General features: G+C 46.0%; 1 protein-coding gene across 1 annotated transcript in view; it reads left to right on the plus strand.

Moving 5' to 3' along the window:
- Window positions 1-8,904: 8,904 nt before the first annotated feature.
- LOC115115854 (neurexin-2-like) overlaps window positions 8,905-23,663 on the plus strand; it is a 91,605-nt gene continuing 76,846 nt past the window's right edge. Inside the window, exons 1-2 of the mRNA XM_065005046.1 lie at window positions 8,905-8,988; window positions 18,048-18,225. Of these exons, the coding sequence (XP_064861118.1) occupies window positions 8,905-8,988; window positions 18,048-18,225 (262 nt within the window). The remainder of the gene's footprint in view (window positions 8,989-18,047; window positions 18,226-23,663) is intronic.

Below are 23,663 nucleotides of genomic sequence, written 5' to 3' on the forward strand. Positions count from 1 at the left end.
AGGTGTTGAATGATTTGATCAAAGCTGACTGTTTTGATGGATGGAGTTGGCTTTGAAATATTTGATCATAGCCTTGATTGACTGTTTTGAGTGGATGGAGTAGGTGTTGAAGGATTTGATCAAAGGACTGACTGTTTTGAGTGGATGGAGTAGACGTTGAAGGATTTGATCAAAACCCTGACTGTTTCGAGTGGATGTAGTAGGTGTTGAAGGATTTGATCAAAGCCCTGACTGACTGTTTTGAGTGGATGGAGTAGGTGTTGAAGGATTTGATCAAAACCCTGACTGTTTTGAGTGGATGGAGTAGGTGTTGAAGGATTTGATCAAAGCCCTGACTGACTGTTTTGAGTGGATGGAGTAGGTGTTGAAGGATTTGATCAAAGCCCTGACTGTTTTGAGTGGATGGAGTAGGTGTTGAAGGATTTGATCAAAACCCTGACTGACTGTTTTTTTCTTCTTCTCTCCTCGCAGCCGTATCAACGCAATCTGGTAAGATAACATACCTTTTATTTGACAGTGAATAGCAGCTGCATTTTTTAATTACATTGAATGTATTCTGACTATGTCTGCCCCAGTTCTGCAGTGAGAGTTGCATAAACATTTGGGTAATTATGGAAACAGGTCATACTGTGACGGTCTTACAATGGATCTGCGCTTTAAATCCTTGTCGTACAAGGGCATGTTTGCTTTTTTTTATGAGCCTAGTAGAACATTCCAGAGAGTCTGAATTTCCCCTATCAGTGAAGGATATGAACACCTGGGAAAGAGACAGATTTTTCCTCAAATACCTACAGTACTTTTCAAACATTGTATCTTCTTTCAGATCATAGCAACTTGTGGGTAGTGGAGTTTGTAGTGTTTGTTTAGCAAGACACAGATGTACCTCTAAATATGTATAGGTTTGCCAGACCATTTTCTGTGAGTGGGTGAAATAGAAAGCCTTTGACACCAGAGGAGGCTGGTGGGAGGAGCTAGAGGAGGACATGCTCATTGTAATAGCTGGAATGGTATCCGTGGAACGGAGTCGAACATGGTTTCCATGTGTTTGATGTGTATGATACTGTTCCGTTCATTCCATTCCAGTCATTACAATGTCCTCCTATATCACCTCCCACCAGCCTCCTCTGACACGATTGTATGTGTTGGATAATGAGAATAAGAGAGGTAATGATGCGTGGATTGTGACATCACAGAAATATTGCTAGAGGCAATAGACTATGCTGTTCTATAATGCAGCAACAACTAACCATGACTTTGCGGTAGTCATTACACGCAAAGCATTGCCATGGCTTTTCACTTGACATGGCCTTCATCCGTGAGCTGTGCTGCTGCTGGTCGCCAAATGAGGTGTAGCAAAGATCCATTACAGTTGTCGCAGGGGTGGGCAACTCCAGTCCTCAGGAGCCTGATTGGTGTCAGACTTGTTCTCCATCCCTAGCAAACACAGCTGAATAAATCAAATGTCATTCTAAACTGAAGATCACGATTAAGTGATTATTAGAGTCAGGTGTGTTAGCTGGGGCCGGGGCAAAGCTGTGACACCAATCAGGCCTCCGAGGACTGGAGTTGCCCACCCCTGAATGCATACAGTACATTCACCCTGTGGAGCTATATTCCCTTGATGCAATTAAGCAATTCCATGTCTTCCAACAATATCTGGTTGGCTAAATGTAGCATTGATGATGGGCACAGCATTATTTTCTCTGTCTGGGATCTGACCTAAGAGCCCGGTAGTAACCTTTCTAATGTTGCTAGGGAGATGTAGATACCTGCTGGTTTAATTTCTCCAGAGAGTTCAAAGCAGGCCACGTGATGTCTGTCTGTCTGTGTCTGTCTGTCTCTCTTTAGCAAGGATCCACCTAATCCAGCCAGGGGATTTCACTCCCTCTTTTTGTTTCTGTTAACCCATGTCTTTATGTAGCTTGGCTAATTTTCGCAGGCACATTATAATAGAAGCACTTTAAAGTCAGCTTAATAAGGTGGGCACTTAAGTCTATCCTTCTTTTCGATGGCCATTTCAATAGATTAGAATAAGTCTCAGATACATGTTAGAGGTGTATAGGCGGTAAAAGTGTAAGTTATCATTATGAGTTATGGTAGGAAGTCTTCCTCCGGGCCACAGTATAGGAGTAGATAAGCTGCATACGGATTCCATTTCCTGGGCCTTTGAGAGCATTAGTCACATGGTTGTGCCCCACAGCTAGCAGCTTTATGGTAGTATTACCATTTCTGTCATCTGCCACCTATTGGAATCTGATACCTATACATCCTGCCTTGCAGCTCTGAGCTGAGGTGTGTAATGGAGGTACTGTATGTCTGCACTACGGGGACAGAAAGTTGTTGTTTCTGCAAATTGTCTTTGGCATTCAGACAATAAAAATGGTGATGTAGTAAGTCTGTTTGGTGCTGGCTAGGGCAGGAATATGAGACAGGGTAAGAGTGTAAGGAAGGTCGACTGAAGGCTTTGGTTGTTTGAGCCTTTCACTTTCACAGGACAATAAACTTAAACTGGACAATAAAACAACGTGCTGACTTTTGAGAAAATTGATGTGCAGTAGTGGCTTTACATTAAGCTGCGTTGCCTGTTTCCCAAATGGGCTTCATAAAGTCCATACCTCATGTATATCAACACTTATTCTAAACACTCAAAATACTTGACATTTAGAATCAGTTGAAACCTTGATTGATTTAGTCATCTGGTTCCAATTATTCCCAGTAATTATTCCCAGTATTTGCTCATTGTAAGTGTGTGTGTGTGCGAGGACTGGAATATTAAAAAGATAACGTTTGATTGAATGTATACCTCTGGGCATTAAGGGGGCCAGTGATTAATCACATCAGTGAGCCAGAGAGGACTGGGCTGTTGCTGAGACTGGGGATTCTGGTGTTGCTATATATACTACTGGTCTGACTGTGGGATGGGAGTTGTACTGCTAGACATACTACTGGTCTGACTGGGGGATGGGAGTGGTACTGCTAGACATACTACTGGTCTGACCTGGGGATGGGAATGGTACTGCTAGACATACTACTGGTCTGACTGGGGGATGGGAGTGGTACTGCTAGACATACTACTGGTCTGACTGGGGGATGGGAGTGGTACTGCTAGACATACTACTGGTCTGACAGGGGGATGGGAGTGGTACTGCTAGACATACTACTGGTCTGACTGGGGGATGGGAGTGGTACTGCTAGACATACTACTGGTCTGACCTGGGGATGGGAGTGGTACTGCTAGACATACTACTGGTCTGACTGGGGGATGGGAGTGGTACTGCTAGACATACTACTGGTCTGACCTGGGGGGTGGGAGTGGTACTGCTATACATACTACTGGTCTGACAGGGGGATGGGAGTGGTACTGCTAGACATACTACTGGTCTGACTCGGGGATGGGAGTGGTACTGCTAGACATACTACTGGTCTGACTGGGGGATGGGAGTGGTACTGCTAGACATACTACTGGTCTGACCTGGGGATGGGAGTGGTACTGCTAGACATACTACTGGTCTGACTGGGGGGTGGGAGTGGTACTGCTAGACATACTACTGGTCTGACTGGGGGATGGGAGTGGTACTGCTATACATACTACTGGTCTGACTGGGGGATGGGAGTGGTACTGCTAGACATACTACTGGTCTGACTGGGGGATGGGAGTGGTACTGCTATACATACTACTGGTCTGACCTGGGGATGGGAGTGGTACTGCTAGACATACTACTGGTCTGACTGGGGGATGGGAGTGGTACTGCTAGACATACTACTGGTCTGACTGGGGGATGGGAGTGGTACTGCTATACATACTACTGGTCTGACCTGGGGGATGGGAGTGGTACTGCTATACATACTACTGGTCTGATCTGGGGATGGGAATGGTACTGCTAGACATACTACTGGTCTGACTGGGGGATCGGAGTGGTACTGCTAGACATACTACTGGTCTGACCTGGGGATGGGAATGGTACTGCTAGACATACTACTGGTCTGACAGGGGGATGGGAGTGGTACTGCTAGACATACTACTAGTCTGACTGGGGGATGGGAGTGGTACTGCTATACATACTACTGGTCTGACTGGGGGGTGGGAGTGGTACTAGCGAAAGCGGAACGTCGATATTACGAGGAGTTGTACCAACGAGACAAGCACGAGAGGCAGCCCCATAAAACATTTTTTGGGGAGCACACAGGGAGATTGGCTGAGTCAGGTTGGAGACCTGAGCCAACTCCTCATGCTTACCGTGGGGAGGGTGTGACTGGTCAGACACCGTGTTACGCAGTGATGCGCACGGGATCTCCAGTTCGCATTCATAGCCCGGTGCGCTCTATTCCAGCTCCTCGCATTTGCCGGGCTAGAATGGGCATTCAGCCAGGACGGATGGTGCCGGCGCAGCGCTCCTGGTCTCCAGTACATCTCATTGGACCAGGATATCGTGCGCCGGCTCTGCGTACTGTGTCTCCAGTGCGCCTCCACAGTCCAGTACGTCCTGTGCCTCCTCCCCGCACTCGCCCTGAGGTGCGTGTCACCAGCCCGGTACCACCAGTGCCGGCACCACGCACCAGACCTCCAGTGCGCCTCCACAGTCCAGTACGTCCTGTGCCACCTCCCCGCACTCGCCCTGAGGTGCGTGTCACCAGCCCGGTACCACCAGTGCCGGCACCACGCACCAGACCTCCAGTGCGCCTCCACAGTCCAGTACGTCCTGTGCCTCCTCCCCGCACTCGCCCTGAGGTGCGTGTCTTCAGCCCGGTGCCACCTGTGCCGGTCCAAAGCACCAGGCCTCCAGGGCGCCTCCACAGTCCAGTACACCCTATGTCTGCTCCTCGCACTCGCCCTGAGGTGCGCGTCTTCAGCCCGGTGCCACCTGTACCGGTCCCAAGCACCAGGCCTCCAGGGCGCCTCCACAGTCCAGTACGTCCTATGTCTGCTCCTCGCACTCGCCCTGAGATGCGTGTCTTCAGCCCGGTACCACCAGTGATGGCACCACTCATCAGGTCTCTAGTGCGCCTCCACAGTCCAGAGCTTCCGGCGACAGTTCCCAGTCCAGAGCTTCCGGCGACAGTTCCCAGTCCAGAGGTTCCGGTGACAGTTCCCAGTCCAGAGCTTCCGGTGACAGTTCCCAGTCCAGAGCTTCCGGTGACAGTTCCCAGTCCAGAGCTTCCGGTGACAGTTCCCAGTCCAGAGCTTCCGGTGACAGTTCCCAGTCCAGAGCTTCAAGTGACAGTTCCCAGTCCAGAGCCTCCGGCGACAGTTCCCAGTCCAGAGCTTCCAGCGACAGTTCCCAGTCCAGAGCTTCCTGCGACAGTTCCCAGTCCAGAGCTTCCGGTGACAGTTCCCAGTCCAGAGCTTCCAGCGACAGTTCTCAGTCCAGAGCTTCCGGCGACAGTTCCCAGTCCAGAGCTTTCGGAGACAGTTCCCAGTCCAGAGCTTCCAGCGACAGTTCCCAGTCCAGAGCTTCCTGCGACAGTTCCCAGTCCAGAGCTTCCGGTGACAGTTCCCAGTCCAGAGCTTCCGGCGACAGTTCTCAGTCCAGAGCTTCCGGCGACAGTTCCCAGTCCAGAGCTTTCGGAGACAGTTCCCAGTCCGAAACCTCCAACGACGGGCCACAGTCCGGAACATCCAACGACGGGCCACAGTCCGGAACATCCAACGACGGGCCACAGTCCGGAACCTTCACCGACGGTCCACAGTCTGGAACCTCCACCGACAGTCCACAGTTCGGAACCTCCAGCGAAGGTTCCCAGTCTGAGGTCTTCAGCGACGGTCCCCAGTCCGAGGCCTCCGGCGATGATCCGCAGTCCAGAGCCTCCTGCGATGATCCACGGTTCGGTTCTACAAAGGCGGAGGGATCAGCATAAAGAGGGGGGCTGCATCCAGAACCGGAGCCGCCACTGAGGGTAGGCGCCCACCCCGACCCTCCCCTATAGGTTCAGGTTTGCAGCCGGGAGTCCGCACCTTTGTGGGGGGGGGGTACTGTCACAACCTGACCTGAGATATCTCTGTTTTCTTTATATTTTGGTTAGGTCAGGGCGTGACTAGGGTGGGTACGCTAGTTTTTGTATTGTCTAGGTTTTTTTGTATGTCTAGGGTTTTGTAGGTCTCGGTGATTTGGTGGCCTGATATGGTTCCCAATCGGAGGCGGCTGTTTATCGTTGTCTCTGATTGGGGATCATATTTAGGTAGCCATTTCCCTTTGGTGTTTGTGGGACCTTGACTATGTGTAGTTGCCTGTCAGCACTATATTGTATAGCGTCACGGTTAGTTTTTTGTTAGTTTGTTTGGTGTTCATTCTTTTAATAAAAAGACGCATACAACTCTGTGCCTTGGTCTCCTTCATATGACGAACGTGACACAGCGGTCTGATAGAGGCTCTGTATTGACTATATCTACTACTTCCAGGACAGTTTTTATTTGTTAAACTAGCAATTATTTGTTCAGAGATGTATTCAAATCTAGTTTGATTTTGGTTTGTTTCTCATTTACACACTCCCTGTCCTATGCATTAAAATATATTTTTTAAATGTGTGATGGTTTTGATTATCCTAATGATTTGATATTTCCGTCAGCGTGTCACAGTGAGTGGGAACTCTTTTATGTGTGTTACTTCACCATCAGAGAATGCATGGTGTGTGGTCGGGACCTGTCAGATACAGATATGCATGTCTATGTTTATCCCACCTGGAGAGAGAGCTTTTATCATGGTCACTGTGATCACGTGTGCCGTCATTACGGGCTGGAGAAGTTCATCAACTGATATTAAAGTAACAGTATTATTTACCCAAATTGGAAGATTTCCTAATCAAATGGATACCAAGTCTGGGTTTTTTGCTCTGTCAGTGAAGCTAATGCTAAACTGTAGCTGAGGAAATCAATCCACTTTCATACACTGAAACACACACACGCACACACACACAACAAAGTTAATGACCCAGACCTCAGACTCCGATCATAATCCCACGTTGTCTAATGGCTTTGCAGTCAGCTTGGAGGAGCATATGGTGTCCTCGACATGGCCTTGGCATTAGAGAGAAGAAGAAAGGAAGAGAGAAGAAGAGTAATAGGCAAGTTTCTATCATCATCCTACATTCTCAGCAGTCCCAGGCGCGTGCACACACACGTTATTTCTAAAACATTATTTTTTACTTGTGAGTTTAGGTACTGTATGTAACTCCCCCTTAATTGGTGAAATGTCCTCTTCTTGCTGATTGTGGAAAGGGCCTGCATAGTTCAACATCACTGCAGTCGTGCAATCTGATGTGTAAGAATGAAGACAGAGGAATACCTCTTCCTTTTATGTCTTTTTACAAATGTTTAGTTTAAGTCTTCTTTCAATATCGCCCACATCCTGTTAAACCACGTAGAGGTACCTCAAACCTCTATCCTGTTAAACCACGTAGAGGTACCTCAAACCTTCATCCTGTTAAACCACGTAGAGGTAACTCAAACCTCCATCCTGTTAAACCACGTAGAGGTACCTCAAACCTTCATCCTGTTAAAACATGTAGAGGTAACTCAAACCTCTATCCTGTTAAAGCATGTAGAGGTAACTCAAACCTCTATCCTGTTAAACCACGTAGAGGTACCTCAAACCTCCATCCTGTTAAAACATGTAGAAGTAACTCAAACCTCTATCCTGTTAAACCATGTAGAGGTAACTCAAACCTCCATCCTGTTAAACCATGTAGATGTAACTCAAACCTCTATCCTGTTAAAGCATGTAGAGGTAACTCAAACCTCCATCCTGTTAAACCACGTAGAGGTAACTCAAACCTCCATCCTGTTAAACCACGTAGAGATAACTCAAACCTCCATCCTGTTAAACCATGTAGATGTAACTCAAACCTCTATCCTGTTAAAGCATGTAGAGGTAACTCAAACCTCCATCCTCCATCTCATCATTTCATCTTCTTCAGTATATTTCAACTAACACCATCTACAAAAGAAAATGGACCAACATGTTGGTGCGATTCAGCTGCTATATGTGTTTGCGTGGGCTGGAAGTGATCTCTCATTTGACCTACGAGTGCATTTGTGTACATTTTCAAGGCTTTGCTCAACTCCGTCATTGTTGAAGTGTCTCTTTCTCTCCTAGTGGTGAAAGTCTCAGTGGGATCAGATTGTGGGGACGGACTCTAAAATGAGCACAATGAGACATCCTCACAGTGGGTTTCAGGAGACCCTGAGGTTCACTCCCATGTGGATGTTATAAATTAGGGAGGCATGCTTCACTAGATACTGTAACGAGGGTGTTGCTACAGTTTGGGTTACTGTGATAGTAACTGTTTCCTGTTTGCCAGATTATGTACAGATGTATTGTGTAATATCCGGTTGTTTAAGTTTCGTATGGTGGACACTCAAGTCAGCTTGTCAGGACGGCTGAGATTTACCCCTTCTGTCTGAGCTAGAGGGTGCCTACAATTGTTTTCAACAAGAGAAGATGACACTGTGATTTTTGGAAATCCTACCCTTTTGTCGTGCGTGGTCCACATCTCAGAGTGCTTATCTTTTATATCCTTAAGAAGAGGCTGTCTGTGCTAGCCACTCCGGCTGAGCCGTCAATCTCATATGTGTGGCTGATAGAAGACAACTCAAGTAATAACTAAAAGTATGATAACACATAGATAGGAGGCTAGATATTTATCCGCTGAATAATATTTTCCTCATTGTTCACTTTGAAAATGTAGTTGACATATTGTTTTTACTCTCTTTCTCAGCATTGCAATATTAAAGGTTGCGCTAGAATATGATGTCAAAACATCATCTCCTTCCATTTAATGGTGTCTGTCCTCATGGGATGAGAAGGCACAATATACACCCGAATGAGGAAAGCACAGCAGTTCCCTTGAGACTGACAGTCAATGGAACTCTCCTGTAGCTCTTTTCCCATTTTATATTGTGTGAATTAGATGTATGACCTCCATCCTGCCCCCAGCACCTTCCACCAGGTGTACGTGACCGTCTTTGTGGATTGTCACGGCGTCCAGCTGGATGTATAGATATCAGTGCAGGTGTTAAAGGCTGCCTCTCTCTCTTACCAGTAATGTGAGGAGACTCCGAGATGATTGACAGTATTGAGATGCAGCGTACCCTAGCCTTCGGCAATATGGGAAAACAAATTACTATATTCCTCACTCTATTTAAACGTTTTTCTGAGTTGTCTGCGCTGTTGTATGCCCTCTCTCCCTGTTGTCATGTGAGATTCCAGTCAGCTCCCCCAGATCGGGATTGTAAGAGCTGTCTTAGAGGAACACAGGTGTGTCTGTCATGCAATGCCATGCACTTTAGGGACCAGCCACATTATATCAGGCCCGAGCACTGACGGAGACACTGCACAAAGACAGATCCTTTGGGCCGCTGGCCTCCGCACGATGGTACTTAGCTGGAGGAAGAGGGGGCTATTGCACAGTACAGTGGATTCTCCTGGTGATACAATATCATCAATATTAGCAGTTTATTTACTGTTTGGGGAATAAACAGGTGACTTGAACTGACGTGAACTGCCTTGAATGAGCTTCTGTAGAGTAGGCTTAGTTACAAATCTGGATAGGGAAAGGACTTCAGTCTCAGGGATTCCCTTGCCACATACAAAGAGGAGAGGGATGGAGGAGGAGAGTGTACTACTCTCCACTCATGTATCTGATGAGATCAGTGCAGCTGAAAAATATATTTGATGTTCTGCTGACTTTTTGTTTGTTGATAGACATACCTGCTCTGTAATTCCGTGAGCTCATGTTGCCAGTGGAAGACCACTGAGGTTGAAAGGCCGCCCGTAGACACATAAGCTGTGTGGATCGTACAGTAGAACTGAAGAGATTCCACCCGTAGACACATAAACTTTGTGGATCGTACAGTAGAACTGAAGAGATTCCACCTGTAGACACATAAGCTGTGTGGATCGTACAGTAGAACTGAAGAGATTCCACCCGTAGACACATAAGCTGTGTGGATCGCACAGTAGAACTGAAGAGATTCCACCCGTAGACACATAAGCTTTGTGGATCGTACAGTAGAACTGAAGAGATTCCACCCGTAGACACATAAGCTGTGTGGATCGTACAGTAGAACTGAAGAGATTCCACCCGTAGACACATAAGCTGTGTGGATCGTACAGTAGAACTGAAGAGATTCCACCCGTAGACACATAAACTTTGTGGATCGTACAGTAGAACTGAAGAGATTCCACCTGTAGACACATAAGCTGTGTGGATCGTACAGTAGAACTGAAGAGATTCCACCTGTAGACACATAAGCTGTGTGGATCGCACAGTAGAACTGAAGAGATTCCACCCGTAGACACATAAGCTTTGTGGATCGTACAGTAGAACTGAAGAGATTCCACCCGTAGACACATAAGCTGTGTGGATCGTACAGTAGAACTGAAGAGATTCCACCCGTAGACACATAAGCTGTGTGGATCGCACAGTAGAACTGAAGAGATTCCACCCGTAGACACATAAGCTGTGTGGATCGTACAGTAGAACTGAAGAGATTCCACCCGTAGACACATAAGCTTTGTGGATCGTACAGTAGAACTGAAGGAATTCCAGGATTATGTGTGTGGGAGTATCTTCACGCAGCTCCTGTATTTATTATATGATATTGTGTTCCTAAAATAAGACAATGTAATTATATACTTTCTAAGAGATTTCTCATTATCTTGCTGTCTCTCTCTATCGTCTCTGTCTCTCTCTATCGTCTCTCTCTCGTCTCTCTATCGCCTCTCTCTTTCTCTATATCGTCTATCTCTATCCTCTCCATCGTCTCTCTCTCTATCGTCTCTTTCTCTGTCGTCTCTATCGTCTCTCATCTATCTCCCTCCCTCCATCTCTCACACTCTCTCTCTTTATGTCCGTCTATTTACCTCCCTCCCTCTCTCACACTCTCTCTCTATCGTCTCTCTCTTTCTATCGTTTCTCAAATAAATTCAATTCAAGGGGCTTTATTGGCATGGGAAACATATGTTAAAATTTCCAAAGCAGGTGAAGTAGATAAAAAACAAAAGTGAAATAAACTATAAAAATGAACAGTGAACATTACACTCACAGAAGTTCCATAAAGTGGTGTGTGCTGGGAATTGTATGAGCGAGTGTTGTCTGGAGTGTTGTCTTGTTGATCGTATGGTTGAGAATGGTGTACTTCTTAAAGAAGGGTGTCTTGTTGATCGGATGGTTGAGCATGGTGTACTTCTTAAAGAAGAGTGTCTTGTTGATCGGATGGTTGAGCATGGTGTACTTCTTAAAGAAGAGTGTCTGGTTGAGCATGGTGTACTTCTTAAAGAAGAGTGTCTTGTTGATCGTATGGTTGAGCATGGCGTACTTCTTAAAGAAGAGTGTCTTGTTGATCGTATGGTTGAGAATGGCGTACTTCTTAAAGAAGAGTGTCTTGTTGATCGGATGGTTGAGCATGGTGTACTTCTTAAAGAAGAGCGTCTTGTTGATCGGATGGTTGAGCATGGTGTACTTCTTAAAGAAGAGTGTCTTGTTGATCGTATGGTTGAGCATGGTGTACTTCTTAAAGAAGAGTGTCTTGTTGATCGTATGGTTGAGCATGGTGTACTTCTTAAAGAAGAGGGTCTTGTTGATCGTATGGTTGAGCATGGTGTACTTCTTAAAGAAGAGTGTCTTGTTGATCGTATGGTTGAGCATGGCGTACTTCTTAAAGAAGAGTGTCTTGTTGATCGTATGGTTGAGCATGGTGTACTTCTTAAAGAAGAGTGTCTTGTTGATCGTATGGTTGAGCATGGCGTACTTCTTAAAGAAGAGGGTCTTGTTGATCGTATGGTTGAGCATGGCGTACTTCTTAAAGAAGAGTGTCTTGTTGATCGTATGGTTGAGCATGGTGTACTTCTTAAAGAAGAGTGTCTTGTTGATCGTATGGTTGAGCATGGCGTACTTCTTAAAGAAGAGCATCTGGTTGATCGTATGGTTGAGAATGGTGTACTTCTTAAAGAAGGGCGTCTTGTTGATCGGATGGTTGAGCATGGTGTACTTCTTAAAGAAGAGCATCTGGTTGATCGGATGGTTGAGCATGGTGTACTTCTTAAAAAAGAGCGTCTTGTTGATCGGATGGTTGAGCATGGTGTACTTCTTAAAGAAGAGTGTCTGGTTGATCGTATGGTTGAGCATGGCGTACTTCTTAAAGAAGAGCATTTTGTTGATCGTATGGTTGAGCATGGTGTACTTCTTAAAGAAGAGTGTTTTATTGATCGTATGGTTGAGCATGGTGTACTTCTTAAAAAAGAGCGTCTTGTTGATCGTATGGTTGAGCATGGTGTACTTCTTAAAGAAGAGTGTCTGGTTGATCGTATGGTTGAGCATGGCGTACTTCTTAAAGAAGAGCGTTTTATTGATCGTATGGTTGAGCATGGTGTACTTCTTAAAGAAGAGCGTTTTGTTGATCGTATGGTTGAGCATGGCGTACTTCTTAAAGAAGAGCATTTTGTTGATCGTATGAAGGGAATAATATTGTTGTAGGAGGTAAGGACGGATCTGGAGAGCCATTTCCTCAGACTGGTGAGGAGATGTCCACTACGAGTGATGGGGAACAGGAGGGGGTTCATGTGGAGCTAGTCTCCCAGGTAGTGGAGGAGATGTCCATTATGAGTAATGGGGAACAGGAGGGGGTTCATGTGGAGCTAGTCTCCCAGGTAGTGGAGGAGATGCCCAGTACGAGTGATGGGGTACAGGAGGGGGTTCATGTGGAGCTAGTCTCCCAGGTAGTGGAGGAGATGCCCACTACGAGTAATGGGGTACAGGAGGGGGTTTATGTGGAGCTAGTCTCCCAGGTAGTGGAGGAGATGCCCACTACGAGTGATGGGGTACAGGAGGGGGTTCATGTGGAGCTGGTCACCCAGGTAGTGGAGGAGATACCCCGTACGAGTAATGGGGAACAGGTGGGGGTTCAGGTTGGGCTAGTCTCCCAGGTAGTGGAGGAGATGCCCACTATGAGTAATTAATGGGGTACAGGAGGGGGTTCAGGTTGGGCTAGTCTCCCAGGTAGTGGAGGAGATGCCCACTACGATTGATAGGGTGCAAGTGGGGAGTGTTGAAAGGGATGTGGCTGAGGGGAGTCAGAGGTCTGTGTGCTCAGTTGAGGAAGATCAGGAGAAGGATATTGACATCTCTTTTGATATGAAAGCAGCTGGTGATGATTCAATTTACAATCAAGAGGAGGTAAATGGGTTCCTGGATCAGACTTTGGGAAATCTGTCAAATTGGTTAGAAGTGTGTGAGGTCAGCTGTGACGTAACAGAAGACGGTGGGGTTAGATCAGTTGAGTGAGAAGAAGCGTTTTTGCTAGAGGAAATGTGTTACTGCTGTCACAGGAGCAAAAGGTAGTGGGAAACATGGTCAGGTTCAGAGAAAATGAAAACAACGATGATGATCATGCCTCATAGAGTGTTTTTTTCTCTTTGTCTGGTTTCTCTGTGGTTTCTTCTGCTTTTCTTTTCTCTTTTCTACATGGAGGTACTAAGGGTAGGTTCTCTCAATATTCATGGGGGAAGGGACAGGAATAAGAGGGCTTGAGTATTAGAAGTAATTCAACAGAAAAGGCTTCATGTGTTTCTTTCTACAGGACACATAGTGATGAGGCCAATGATGTTGACTGGGGTATGTGGTGGGAGGGGCAGCATATACTCAGTCATGGAACTAATTTGCTGGGGTGGCAATTTTGTTTTCTTCAGGCTTAGGGGTGACTGTGGTGTCTACAACAGAGATGGTCAAGGGTCATGTTTTATTGGTCAAGGCAGATATGATGTTTTTTTATATTTTTACATGTTTTCTGTTTATGCTCCTAATGAGGGTACAGAGAGCATTGTTGTATTTGATCAAATAAAGGAAACCTGAAGACAGTGTGACCAAGAGGGGTGTATGTTTTTAGGGGGAGACTGGAACTGTACTGTAGATTTTACTGTTGATTGCACTGCTGAAGAACCTCACCTGCGGTCAGCTACCTGCCTGTCTGGTCTATTAACTGAGTTTGAGCTTTCTGATGTGTGGAGAGTAAGGAATGCAAAAGTTAGGCGGTACACATGGTTAAAAGTTCATGAAGGTGGTGTCAGTGCAGCAAGGTTAGACAGGTTGTATGTATCTGATCACTACTGTAGTAGAGTTGGAAGGTTAGACAGGTTGTATGTATCTGATCACTACTGTAGTAGTGTTGGAAGGTTAGACAGGTTGTATGTATCTGATCACTACTGTAGTAGGGTTGGAAGGTTAGACAGGTTGTGTGTATCTGATCACTACTGTAGTAGGGTTGGAAGGTTAGACAGGTTGTATGTATCTGATCACTACTGTAGTAGGGTTGGGAGGTTAGACAGGTTGTATGTATCTGATCACTACTGTAGTAGGGTTGGAAGGTTAGACAGGTTGTATGTATTTGATCACTACTGTAGTTAATGAAGGTGGTGTCAATGCAGCAAGGTTAGACAGGTTGTATGTATCTGATCACTACTGTAGTAGGGTTGGAAGGTTAGACAGGTTGTATGTATCTGATCACTACTGTGGTAGGGTTGGGAGGTTAGACAGGTTGTATGTATCTGATCACTACTGTAGTAGGGTTGGAAGGTTAGACAGGTTGTATGTATTTGATCACTACTGTAGTTAATGAAGGTGGTGTCAATGCAGCAAGGTTAGACAGGTTGTATGTATCTGATCACTACTGTAGTAGGGTTGGAAGGTTAGACAGGTTGTATGTATCTGATCACTACTGTAGTAGGGTTGGAAGGTTAGACAGGTTGTATGTATCTGATCACTACTGTAGTAGGGTTGGAAGGTTAGACAGGTTGTATGTATCTGATCACTACTGTAGTAGGGTTGGAAGGTTAGACAGGTTGTATGTATCTGATCACTACTGTAGTAGGGTTGGACGGTTAGACAGGTTATATGTATCTGATCACTACTGTAGTAGGGTTGGAAGGTTAGACAGGTTGTATGTATCTGATCACTACTGTAGTAGGGTTGGAAGGTTAGACAGGTTGTATGTATCTGATCACTACTCTAGTAGGGTTGGGAGGTTAGACAGGTTGTATGTATCTGATCACTACTGTAGTAGGGTTGGAAGGTTAGACAGGTTGTATGTATCTGATCACTACTGTAGTAGGGTTGGGAGGTTAGACAGGTTGTATGTATCTGATCACTACTGTAGTAGGGTTGGAAGGTTAGACAGGTTGTATGTATCTGATCACTACTGTAGTAGGGTTTGAAGGTTAGACAGGTTGTATGTATCTGATCACTACTGTAGTAGGGTTGGAAGGTTAGACAGGTTGTATGTATCTGATCACTATTGTCGTAGGTTTGGAAGGTTAAACAGGTTGTATGTATCTGATCACTACTGTAGTAGGGTTTGAAGGTTAGACAGGTTGTATGTATCTGATCACTACTGTAGTAGGGTTGGAAGGTTAGACAGGTTGTATGTATCTGATCACTACTGTAGTAGGGTTGGAAGATGTGCCATTACTCCTGTGTGTTTTTATGATCACCATGATGTGTCTGATATTCACTTATCCTGTCCACGAAGGTCATCACCCTATTGGTATTTTAATGTTACATGATGCCATGTTTTGTGAAAGGTTTTTGTGGTTTTGGGAAATAATATTGAAGTTAAAGAGACTATCAGGGCCCTTGAACAGGACATCAAATCTATTGAATTGAAGTTGCTCACTCAGAATGACCCCAGACTAATGAACATACAGGACAAGAGACATGAACTGAGGTCGTTTTTACATGAAAGAGTGAAGGGTACCTTGATTAGGTCTCGTTTTGCTACCCTCAAGGATATGCATTATTTTTTAAACATAGGGCAGTCTACATTGCAACGCAAACAGATGGTCTGCCTTCGTCTCCCTGATGGGAAGGTGACTATGGATGACAATGAGATGCGCCAACGTGCAGTGGACTTCTACTCTGCCCTCTATAAGGCAGAGTATTGGGGCGACAGGGTAGCCTAGTGGTTAGAGCATGGACTAGTAACCGAAAGGTTGCAAGTTCGAATCCCCGAGCTGACAAGGTACAAATCTGTTGTTCTGCCCCTGAACAGGCAGTTAACACACTGTTCCTAGGCCGTCATTGAAAATAAGAATTTGTTCTTAACTGACTTGCCTAGTAAATTAAAGGTAAAATAAATAAAAAATTGTGATTCTCTGTGTACTGAACAGTTGTTACATGGACTTCCTCAATTGGGCCCTGAACAGAGAGTTGCTCTGGACTCTGACATTACTCTGCAGGAGCTGTCCACAGCAGTTATGCAGCTCTCATCAGGCTGAGTCCCTGGCATTGATGGTTTACCATCTGAGTTCTATTAAGCACTGTTGGGGGGGATTTGAATGAAGTGGTGTGTGAATATTTTCATGAGGGTTCTCTTCCTGTATCTTGTCAACGTGCTGTGCTTTCATTGTTGCCAAAAAAGGGGGATTTGGCTCTTCTAAAAACTTGGCAGCCTGTTGCATTGCTGTGTGCATAATATACAATTTTATCTAAATGTCTCTCAAACAGGTTCAACGAGTATCTGGGGCTGTTGGTCAACAAGGACCAGTCTTACTGTGTACCTGACCACTCTATTGTTGATGACTTGTTTCTGATAAGAGATGTTTTAAACATTTGTAAAAGGGTTTTGACCGCGTGAACCATGGGTACTTGTTCAAAACAATGAAAGCCTTTGGGTTTGGGGATGTTTTTTGTCTTGGATGAGTTTACTGTATGTTGGGGCCTCGTGTATGATGAAGGTGGGGGGGTGGTTTGAGCTGCCCCATCCCCGTCCAAAGGGGCATCAGGCAGGGATGCCCACTTTCAGGGCAGTTATATTGTCTGGTAATTGAACCAATGCTTTGTATTTTAAGAACGAGGCTTACTGGTTTCTCTGTGCCAGGGGTTATGAAGGGTCCCATGATAGCACTGTCTGCATATGCAGATGACGTGACAGTTTTTATTACAGGGGGTGAAGATGTTAAGGTTCTCAAACGCTTTAAATGTGTATGAGGGGCGCTCCTCAGCTAGAGTCAATTGGGAAAAGAGCGAATCGCGGTGGGTAGGTCAGATTCAGACGGGGTCTGCTCCACGGTTACCACGGGGGCTTCCGTGGGGCAGAGATGGGATGAAGTCTTTGGGGGGTTTTCTAGGCTCCGATGTCTTTCAGATAAAGTACTGGGAGGGTGTAGTGGAGAAAGTGTGTGCCAGATTGTCTAGGTGGAAATGGGTGTTACCCCAGCTGTCTTATAGAGGAAGGGTGCTGGTAGCCAATAATCAGACTAATGATTTTACAGCTTCAGAGGCCCTTGTCAATTTCTTCTGATCTGGACAACATTGGATTAAAGCTGCGGCCCTGTACCTGCTACTGCACGAGGGTGGGCAAGGCCTGGTGGACATTTCTTCCAGGATCATGGCTAGCCGGCTTCAAGCAGCCCAGAGACTGTTGTACAGTTGTCACGGTTCTAGCTGGGTCGACACAGCCTATAGGAGAGAACGGCTGTTTGAGCTTAGACAAGCACCCTTTCCTTTTAAAGCTGGAGGGGTTGTCTGGACTGACTCCATTTTATGAGTCAGTTATGCAGACTTGGAGAGTTTTTGAGTTTTTGGCACGCCACACGTTTTGAAGAGCCTCTTTTTTATAACACTGCCTTCCAGTCTCTTGCTCTGGGTTCAGCCAGCCTACGTTCATGCCTGTTAGGTGTGGGGTCTACCAGGCTGGGTCATCTGATGCGGAGTAGGAGCAGATCGTTGGAGGAGCTGGGAGAAAGAGCAGGGATCCGATAATCTCGCCTACTGAGGGGGGGGGGTCATATCTGAGGTCAGTACTTCATCAGCAGTATGTGACTGACACTTCCAAATCTGATTGGTGGACGGAATTTTAGTGCTGCGGTGGGGGCATTAGAGGAGGACGGAGGGTCTGGATCATGTGTTCCCTGCGCTGAATGTTAGTGCTGCGGCGGGGGCATTAGAGGAGGACGGAGGGTCTGGATCATGTGTTCCCTGCGCTGAATTTTAGTGCTGCGGTGGGGGCATTAGAGGAGGACGGAGGGTCTGGATCATGTGTTTCCTGTGCTGAATGTTAGTGCTGCGGCGGGGCATTAGAGGAGGACGTGTGGATCCTGTTTTCCTTCAATACCCCGGAGCTGGAGGAGTTCAGGGCAGTGGGAAAGAAGGCCATGTGCAAAATCTGTCTAAAAGTGTCCCGTGCTTCTTCCCTGGAAGGGGTCAAATCTACAAGGTGGGCGGGTGTGTTGGGTCCAGGTGCCTCCCCAAAAGGCTGTTGGCGGTCTTTATATAAACTGCGTATTGATAAGTGAACAGCTGACCTCCAATGGAGGATAATACATGGAGCCATAGTCACCAACATGCATCTGGTACACCTGGACCCTACTGTTGGGGAGGGATGTCCAACATGCATCTGGTACACCTGGATCATACTGTTGGGAAGGGTGTCCAACATGCATCTGGTACACCTGGATCCTACTGTTGGGAAGGGTGTCCAACATGCATCTGGTACACCTGGATCCTACTGTTGGGAAGGGTGTCCAACATGCATCTGGTACACCTGGATCATACTGTTGGGGAGGGATGTCCAACATGCATCTGGTACACCTGGATCCTACTCTTGGGGAGGGGTGTCCAACATGCATCTGGTACACTTGGATCCTGCTGTTGGGGAGGAGCATCCAATATGCATCTGGTACACCTGGATCCTACTGTTGGGGAGGGGCGTCCAATATGCATCTGGTACACCTGGATCCTACTGTTGGGGAAGGGTGTCCAACATGCATCTGGTACACCTGGATCCTACTGTTGGGGAGGGATGTCCAATATGCATCTGGTACACCTGGATCCTACTGTTGGGGAGGGGCGTCCAATATGCATCTGGTACACCTGGATCCTACTGTTGGGGAAGGGTGTCCAATATGCATCTGGTACACCTGGATCCTACTGTTGGGGAAGGGTGACCAATATGCATCTGGTACACCTGGATCCTACTGTTGGGGAGGGGCGTCCAGTATGCATCTGGTACACCTGGATCCTACTGTTGGGGAGGGGCGTCCAATATGCATCTGGTACACCTGGATCCTACTTTTGGGAAAGGGTGTCCAATATGCATCTGGTACACCTGGATCCTACTGTTGGGCAAGGGTGTCCAATATGCATCTGGTACACCTGGATCCTACTGTTGGGGAAGGGTGTCCAATATGCATCTGGTACACCTGGATCCTACTGTTGGGGAGGAGCATCCAATATGCATCTGGTACACCTGGATCCTACTGTTGGGGAGGGATGTCCAATATGCATCTGGTACACCTGGATCCTACTGTTGGGGAAGGGTGTCCAATATGCATCTGGTACACCTGGATCCTACTTTTGGGAAAGGGTGACCAATATGCATCTGGTACACCTGGATCCTACTGTTGGGGAGGAGCATCCAATATGCATCTGGTACACCTGGATCCTACTGTTGGGGAAGGGTGACCAATATGCATCTGGTACACCTGGATCCTACTGTTGGGGAGGAGCATCCAATATGCATCTGGTACACCTGGATCCTACTGTTGGGGAGGGATGTCCAATATGCATCTGGTACACCTGGATCCTACTGTTGTGGAGGGGCGTCCAGTATGCATCTGGTACACCTGGATCCTACTGTTGGGGAGGGGCGTCCAATATGCATCTGGTACACCTGGATCCTACTTTTGGGAAAGGGTGTCCAATATGCATCTGGTACACCTGGATCCTACTGTTGGGGAGGGGCGTCCAGTATGCATCTGGTACACCTGGATCCTACTGTTGGGGAGGGGCGTCCAATATGCATCTGGTACACCTGGATCCTACTTTTGGGAAAGGGTGTCCAATATGCATCTGGTACACCTGGATCCTACTGTTGGGCAAGGGTGTCCAATATGCATCTGGTACACCTGGATCCTACTGTTGGGGAGGGGTGTCCAATATGCATCTGGTACACCTGGATCCTACTTTTGGGAAAGGGTGACCAATATGCATCTGGTACACCTGGATCCTACTGTTGGGGAGGAGCATCCAATATGCATCTGGTACACCTGGATCCTACTGTTGGGGAAGGGTGACCAATATGCATCTGGTACACCTGGATCCTACTGTTGGGGAGGAGCATCCAATATGCATCTGGTACACCTGGATCCTACTGTTGGGGAGGGATGTCCAATATGCATCTGGTACACCTGGATCCTACTGTTGGGGAAGGGTGTCCAATATGCATCTGGTACACCTGGATCCTACTGTTGGGGAGGGGTGTCCACTCTGTGCTGACAGAGTCTGGAACTCCGGTACATCTGTTCTGACAGTGTCCCTGGTTGGTCGGGATGATTGAGCTGATCAATAGCTGGTTCTCAGCTCTGGGAGAGATTTTCTCTTCCCAACAGTTTATATTTGGGCTAAAGTACAGGTTTAGTCGAAGGGGTGCAGTTATTTATCTTAATTTTGTGTCGGGGCAGCTAAATTAGCCATATGGAAGACATGAAAGAACAGTATTCGGGGATAGGGGTCTGTGGATGTGGTGGGGATGCTGGAGAGAATGTTGGCAGTGAGGCTGAGGGTTGAGTTTGCCTTCAACAAAATGGTTTACAATATTGATCTGTTTATGAGTATATTGGGCATTCAGAGGCTGTTGTGTTTAGTTACTGAGTAGGAAGATTTGGTGTTGTGTTTTTAATTGATGTGTAGCCATGGTTTTGTTTGAGTGTTTATCGTGTTGTGAGTTCCCAGACCCAATAAAGGTTATTTACAACTCAAATTCTCTCTCTATCGTATCTCTCTCTCTCTACCGCCTTTCTCTCTCCTGTCTCTCACTCTCGCTCGCTCTCTCTCTCTCATCTCTCTCCCTCTCTATCGCCTCTCTATCATCTCTCTCTCTCTCTACCGCCTCTCTCTCTCCTGTCTCTCTCTCTCACTCTCGCTCGCTCTCTCTCGTCTCTCTCTCTCTCTATCGCCTCTCTATCATCTCGCTCTCTATCGTCTCTCTCTCTATCTTCTTTCTCTATTGTCTCTCTATCGTCTCTCTCTCTCTCTATCTTCTTCTCTCGCTCTCTCTCTCGTCTCGCTCTCTCTCTATCGTCTCTCTCTCTCTCTATTGTCTCTCTATCATCTCTATTGTCTCTCTTATGGCAGGCAGCAATGTAGTGCACTGCCAACCCACAGCTCTCTGCGTCCTCCCCCAACAGGACAGGTAGCCTACTCTCATCAGAGAGGTCTTTGAAACCTTGAATAAGTGGGGATTTGGGGAAATTACACTCTCTAATTGTTTTATATTTTTCACATTTTGTCAGGAAATACAGCTCCGTCTCAGGTTCTGCTGTTGTACAGTGGTTGCACAGCCTTTCCTCTACAGGGAGCCAGGTTTTGTCAAGGTTTTTCTAAGGTTTTGATCAGTAACCATATTCAAATAGTTAGCCACGGTGTACTGTCGATTTAGGGCCAGATAGCATTGCATTTTGCTTTGTGCTTGTGCTTGTGTTTCCCAATAAGCAATGTAGTTTTGTTTTGACTCTGTTGTAATTTGGTTTATTCTGATTGATTGGATGTTCTGGTCCTGAGGCTTCAGTGTGTTAGTAGAACAGGTTTGTGAACAGCCCCAGGACCAGCTGGATGAGGGGACTCTTTTCTTTGCTCAGCTCTTGGCATTGCAGGGCGTGGTAATGATATGAGGGGGGTCACTGTATTTGAGATGTTTCCAAAACTTAATTGCTCCTTTTTGAGTTTTTATTATTTGTGAATATTGGCCTAATTTTGCCCTGCATGCATTGTTTGTAGTTTTCCTCTGGACATGTAGGAGAATCTTACAGAACTCAGCATGCAGTGTTTCAACGGGGTGTTTGTCCCATTTGATGAAATCTTGTATTGCAGGTGGACCATAAAGTGCAATTGGTTCAATGACATAGTCAATTAGTTTTAGCCAAATTTGAATGAGCTTTTTAATGGCGTAGAATGCCCTGCGTGCTTTCTCTCTCAGCTCATTCACTGCCTCATTAAGATGTCCAGTTGAACTTATTTTAAAACCTAAGTAATTGTAGTGTGTGCAGTACTCTATATATTTTGTACCAATTGAGAACTTTGGTCTAAGTCCCTGAGATCTGGATCTTCTCTGGAAAATCATTATTTTAATATTTTTGGGGTTTACTGCCAGGGCCCAGGTCTGGCAGTAGTGCTCTAGCAGGTCTATCTCTATAGTCTCTCTCCCTATAGTCTCTCTCTCTATAGTCTCTCTATAGTCTCTCTCTCTACCGTCTCTCTATAGTCTCACTCTCTATCGTATCTCTATAGTCTCTCTCTATAGTCTCTTTCTCTATCGTATCTCTATAGTCTCTCTCTATCATCTCTCTATAGTGTCTCTCTATCGTACCTCTATAGTCTCTCTCTCTATCGTCTCTCTCTCTATCGTATCTCTATAGTATCTTTCTCTATCGTCTCTCTCTATAGCCTCTCTCTCTATTGTATCGCTATGGTCTCTCTCTCTATTGTATCTCTATAGTCTCTCTCTCTATCGTCTCTCTATCGTCTCTCTCTCTATCGTATCTCTATAATCTTTCTCTATCGTCTCTCTCTCTCTATAGTCTCTCTCTCTCTCTATCGTATCTCTGTCGTCTCTCTCTCTATCGTATCTCTATAGTATCTTTCTCTATCGTCTCTCTCTCTATAGCCTCTCTCTCTATTGTATCTCTATGGTCTCTCTCTCTATGGTCTCTCTATCGTCTCTCTCTCTCTCTATCGTATCTCTATAGTATCTTTCTCTATCGTCTCTCTCTCTATAGTCTCTCTCTCTATCGTATCTCTATAGTCTCTTTCTCTATCGTATCTCTATAGTATCTTTCTCTATCGTATCTCTCTAGTATCTTTCTCTATCGTCTCTCTCTCTCTATAGCCTCTCTCTCTATTGTATCTCTATGGTCTCTCTCTCTATGGTCTCTCTATCGTCTCTCTCTCTATCGTATCTCTATAGTCTCTTTCTCTCTCATCTCTCTCTCTATAGTCTCTCTCTCTATCGTCTCTCTCTCTATCATCTCTCTCTCTATCGTATCTCTATAGCCTCTCTCTCTATCGTCTCTCTCTCTATCATCTCTCTCTCTATTGTATCTCTATAGTCTCTCTCTCTATCGTCTCTCTCTCTATCATCTCTCTCTCTATCGTATCTCTATAGCCTCTCTCTCTATCGTCTCTCTCTCTATCGTCTCTCTCTCTATCGTATCTCTATAGCCTCTCTCTCTATCGTCTCTCTATAGCCTCTCTCTCTATCGTCTCTCTCTCTATCATCTCTCTCTCTATCGTATCTCTATAGCCTCTCTCTCTATCGTCTCTCTCTCTATCATCTCTCTCTCTATCGTATCTCTATAGCCTCTCTCTCTATCATCTCTCTCTCTATCGTATCTCTATAGCCTCTCTCTCTATCGTCTCTCTCTCTACCATCTCTCTCTCTATCGTATCTCTATAGCCTCTCTCTCTATCGTCTCTCTCTCTATCATCTCTCTCTCTATCGTATCTCTATAGCCTCTCTCTCTATCGTATCTCTATAGCCTCTCTCTCTATCGTCTCTCTCTCTATCATCTCTCTCTCTATTGTATCTCTATAGTCTCTCTCTCTATCGTCTCTCTCTCTATCATCTCTCTCTCTATCGTATCTCTATAGCCTCTCTCTCTATCGTCTCTCTCTCTATCGTC

This window comes from Oncorhynchus nerka, linkage group LG19 (genome assembly GCF_034236695.1).
Source record: "Oncorhynchus nerka isolate Pitt River linkage group LG19, Oner_Uvic_2.0, whole genome shotgun sequence".
NCBI classification, from domain to species: domain Eukaryota; kingdom Metazoa; phylum Chordata; class Actinopteri; order Salmoniformes; family Salmonidae; genus Oncorhynchus; species Oncorhynchus nerka.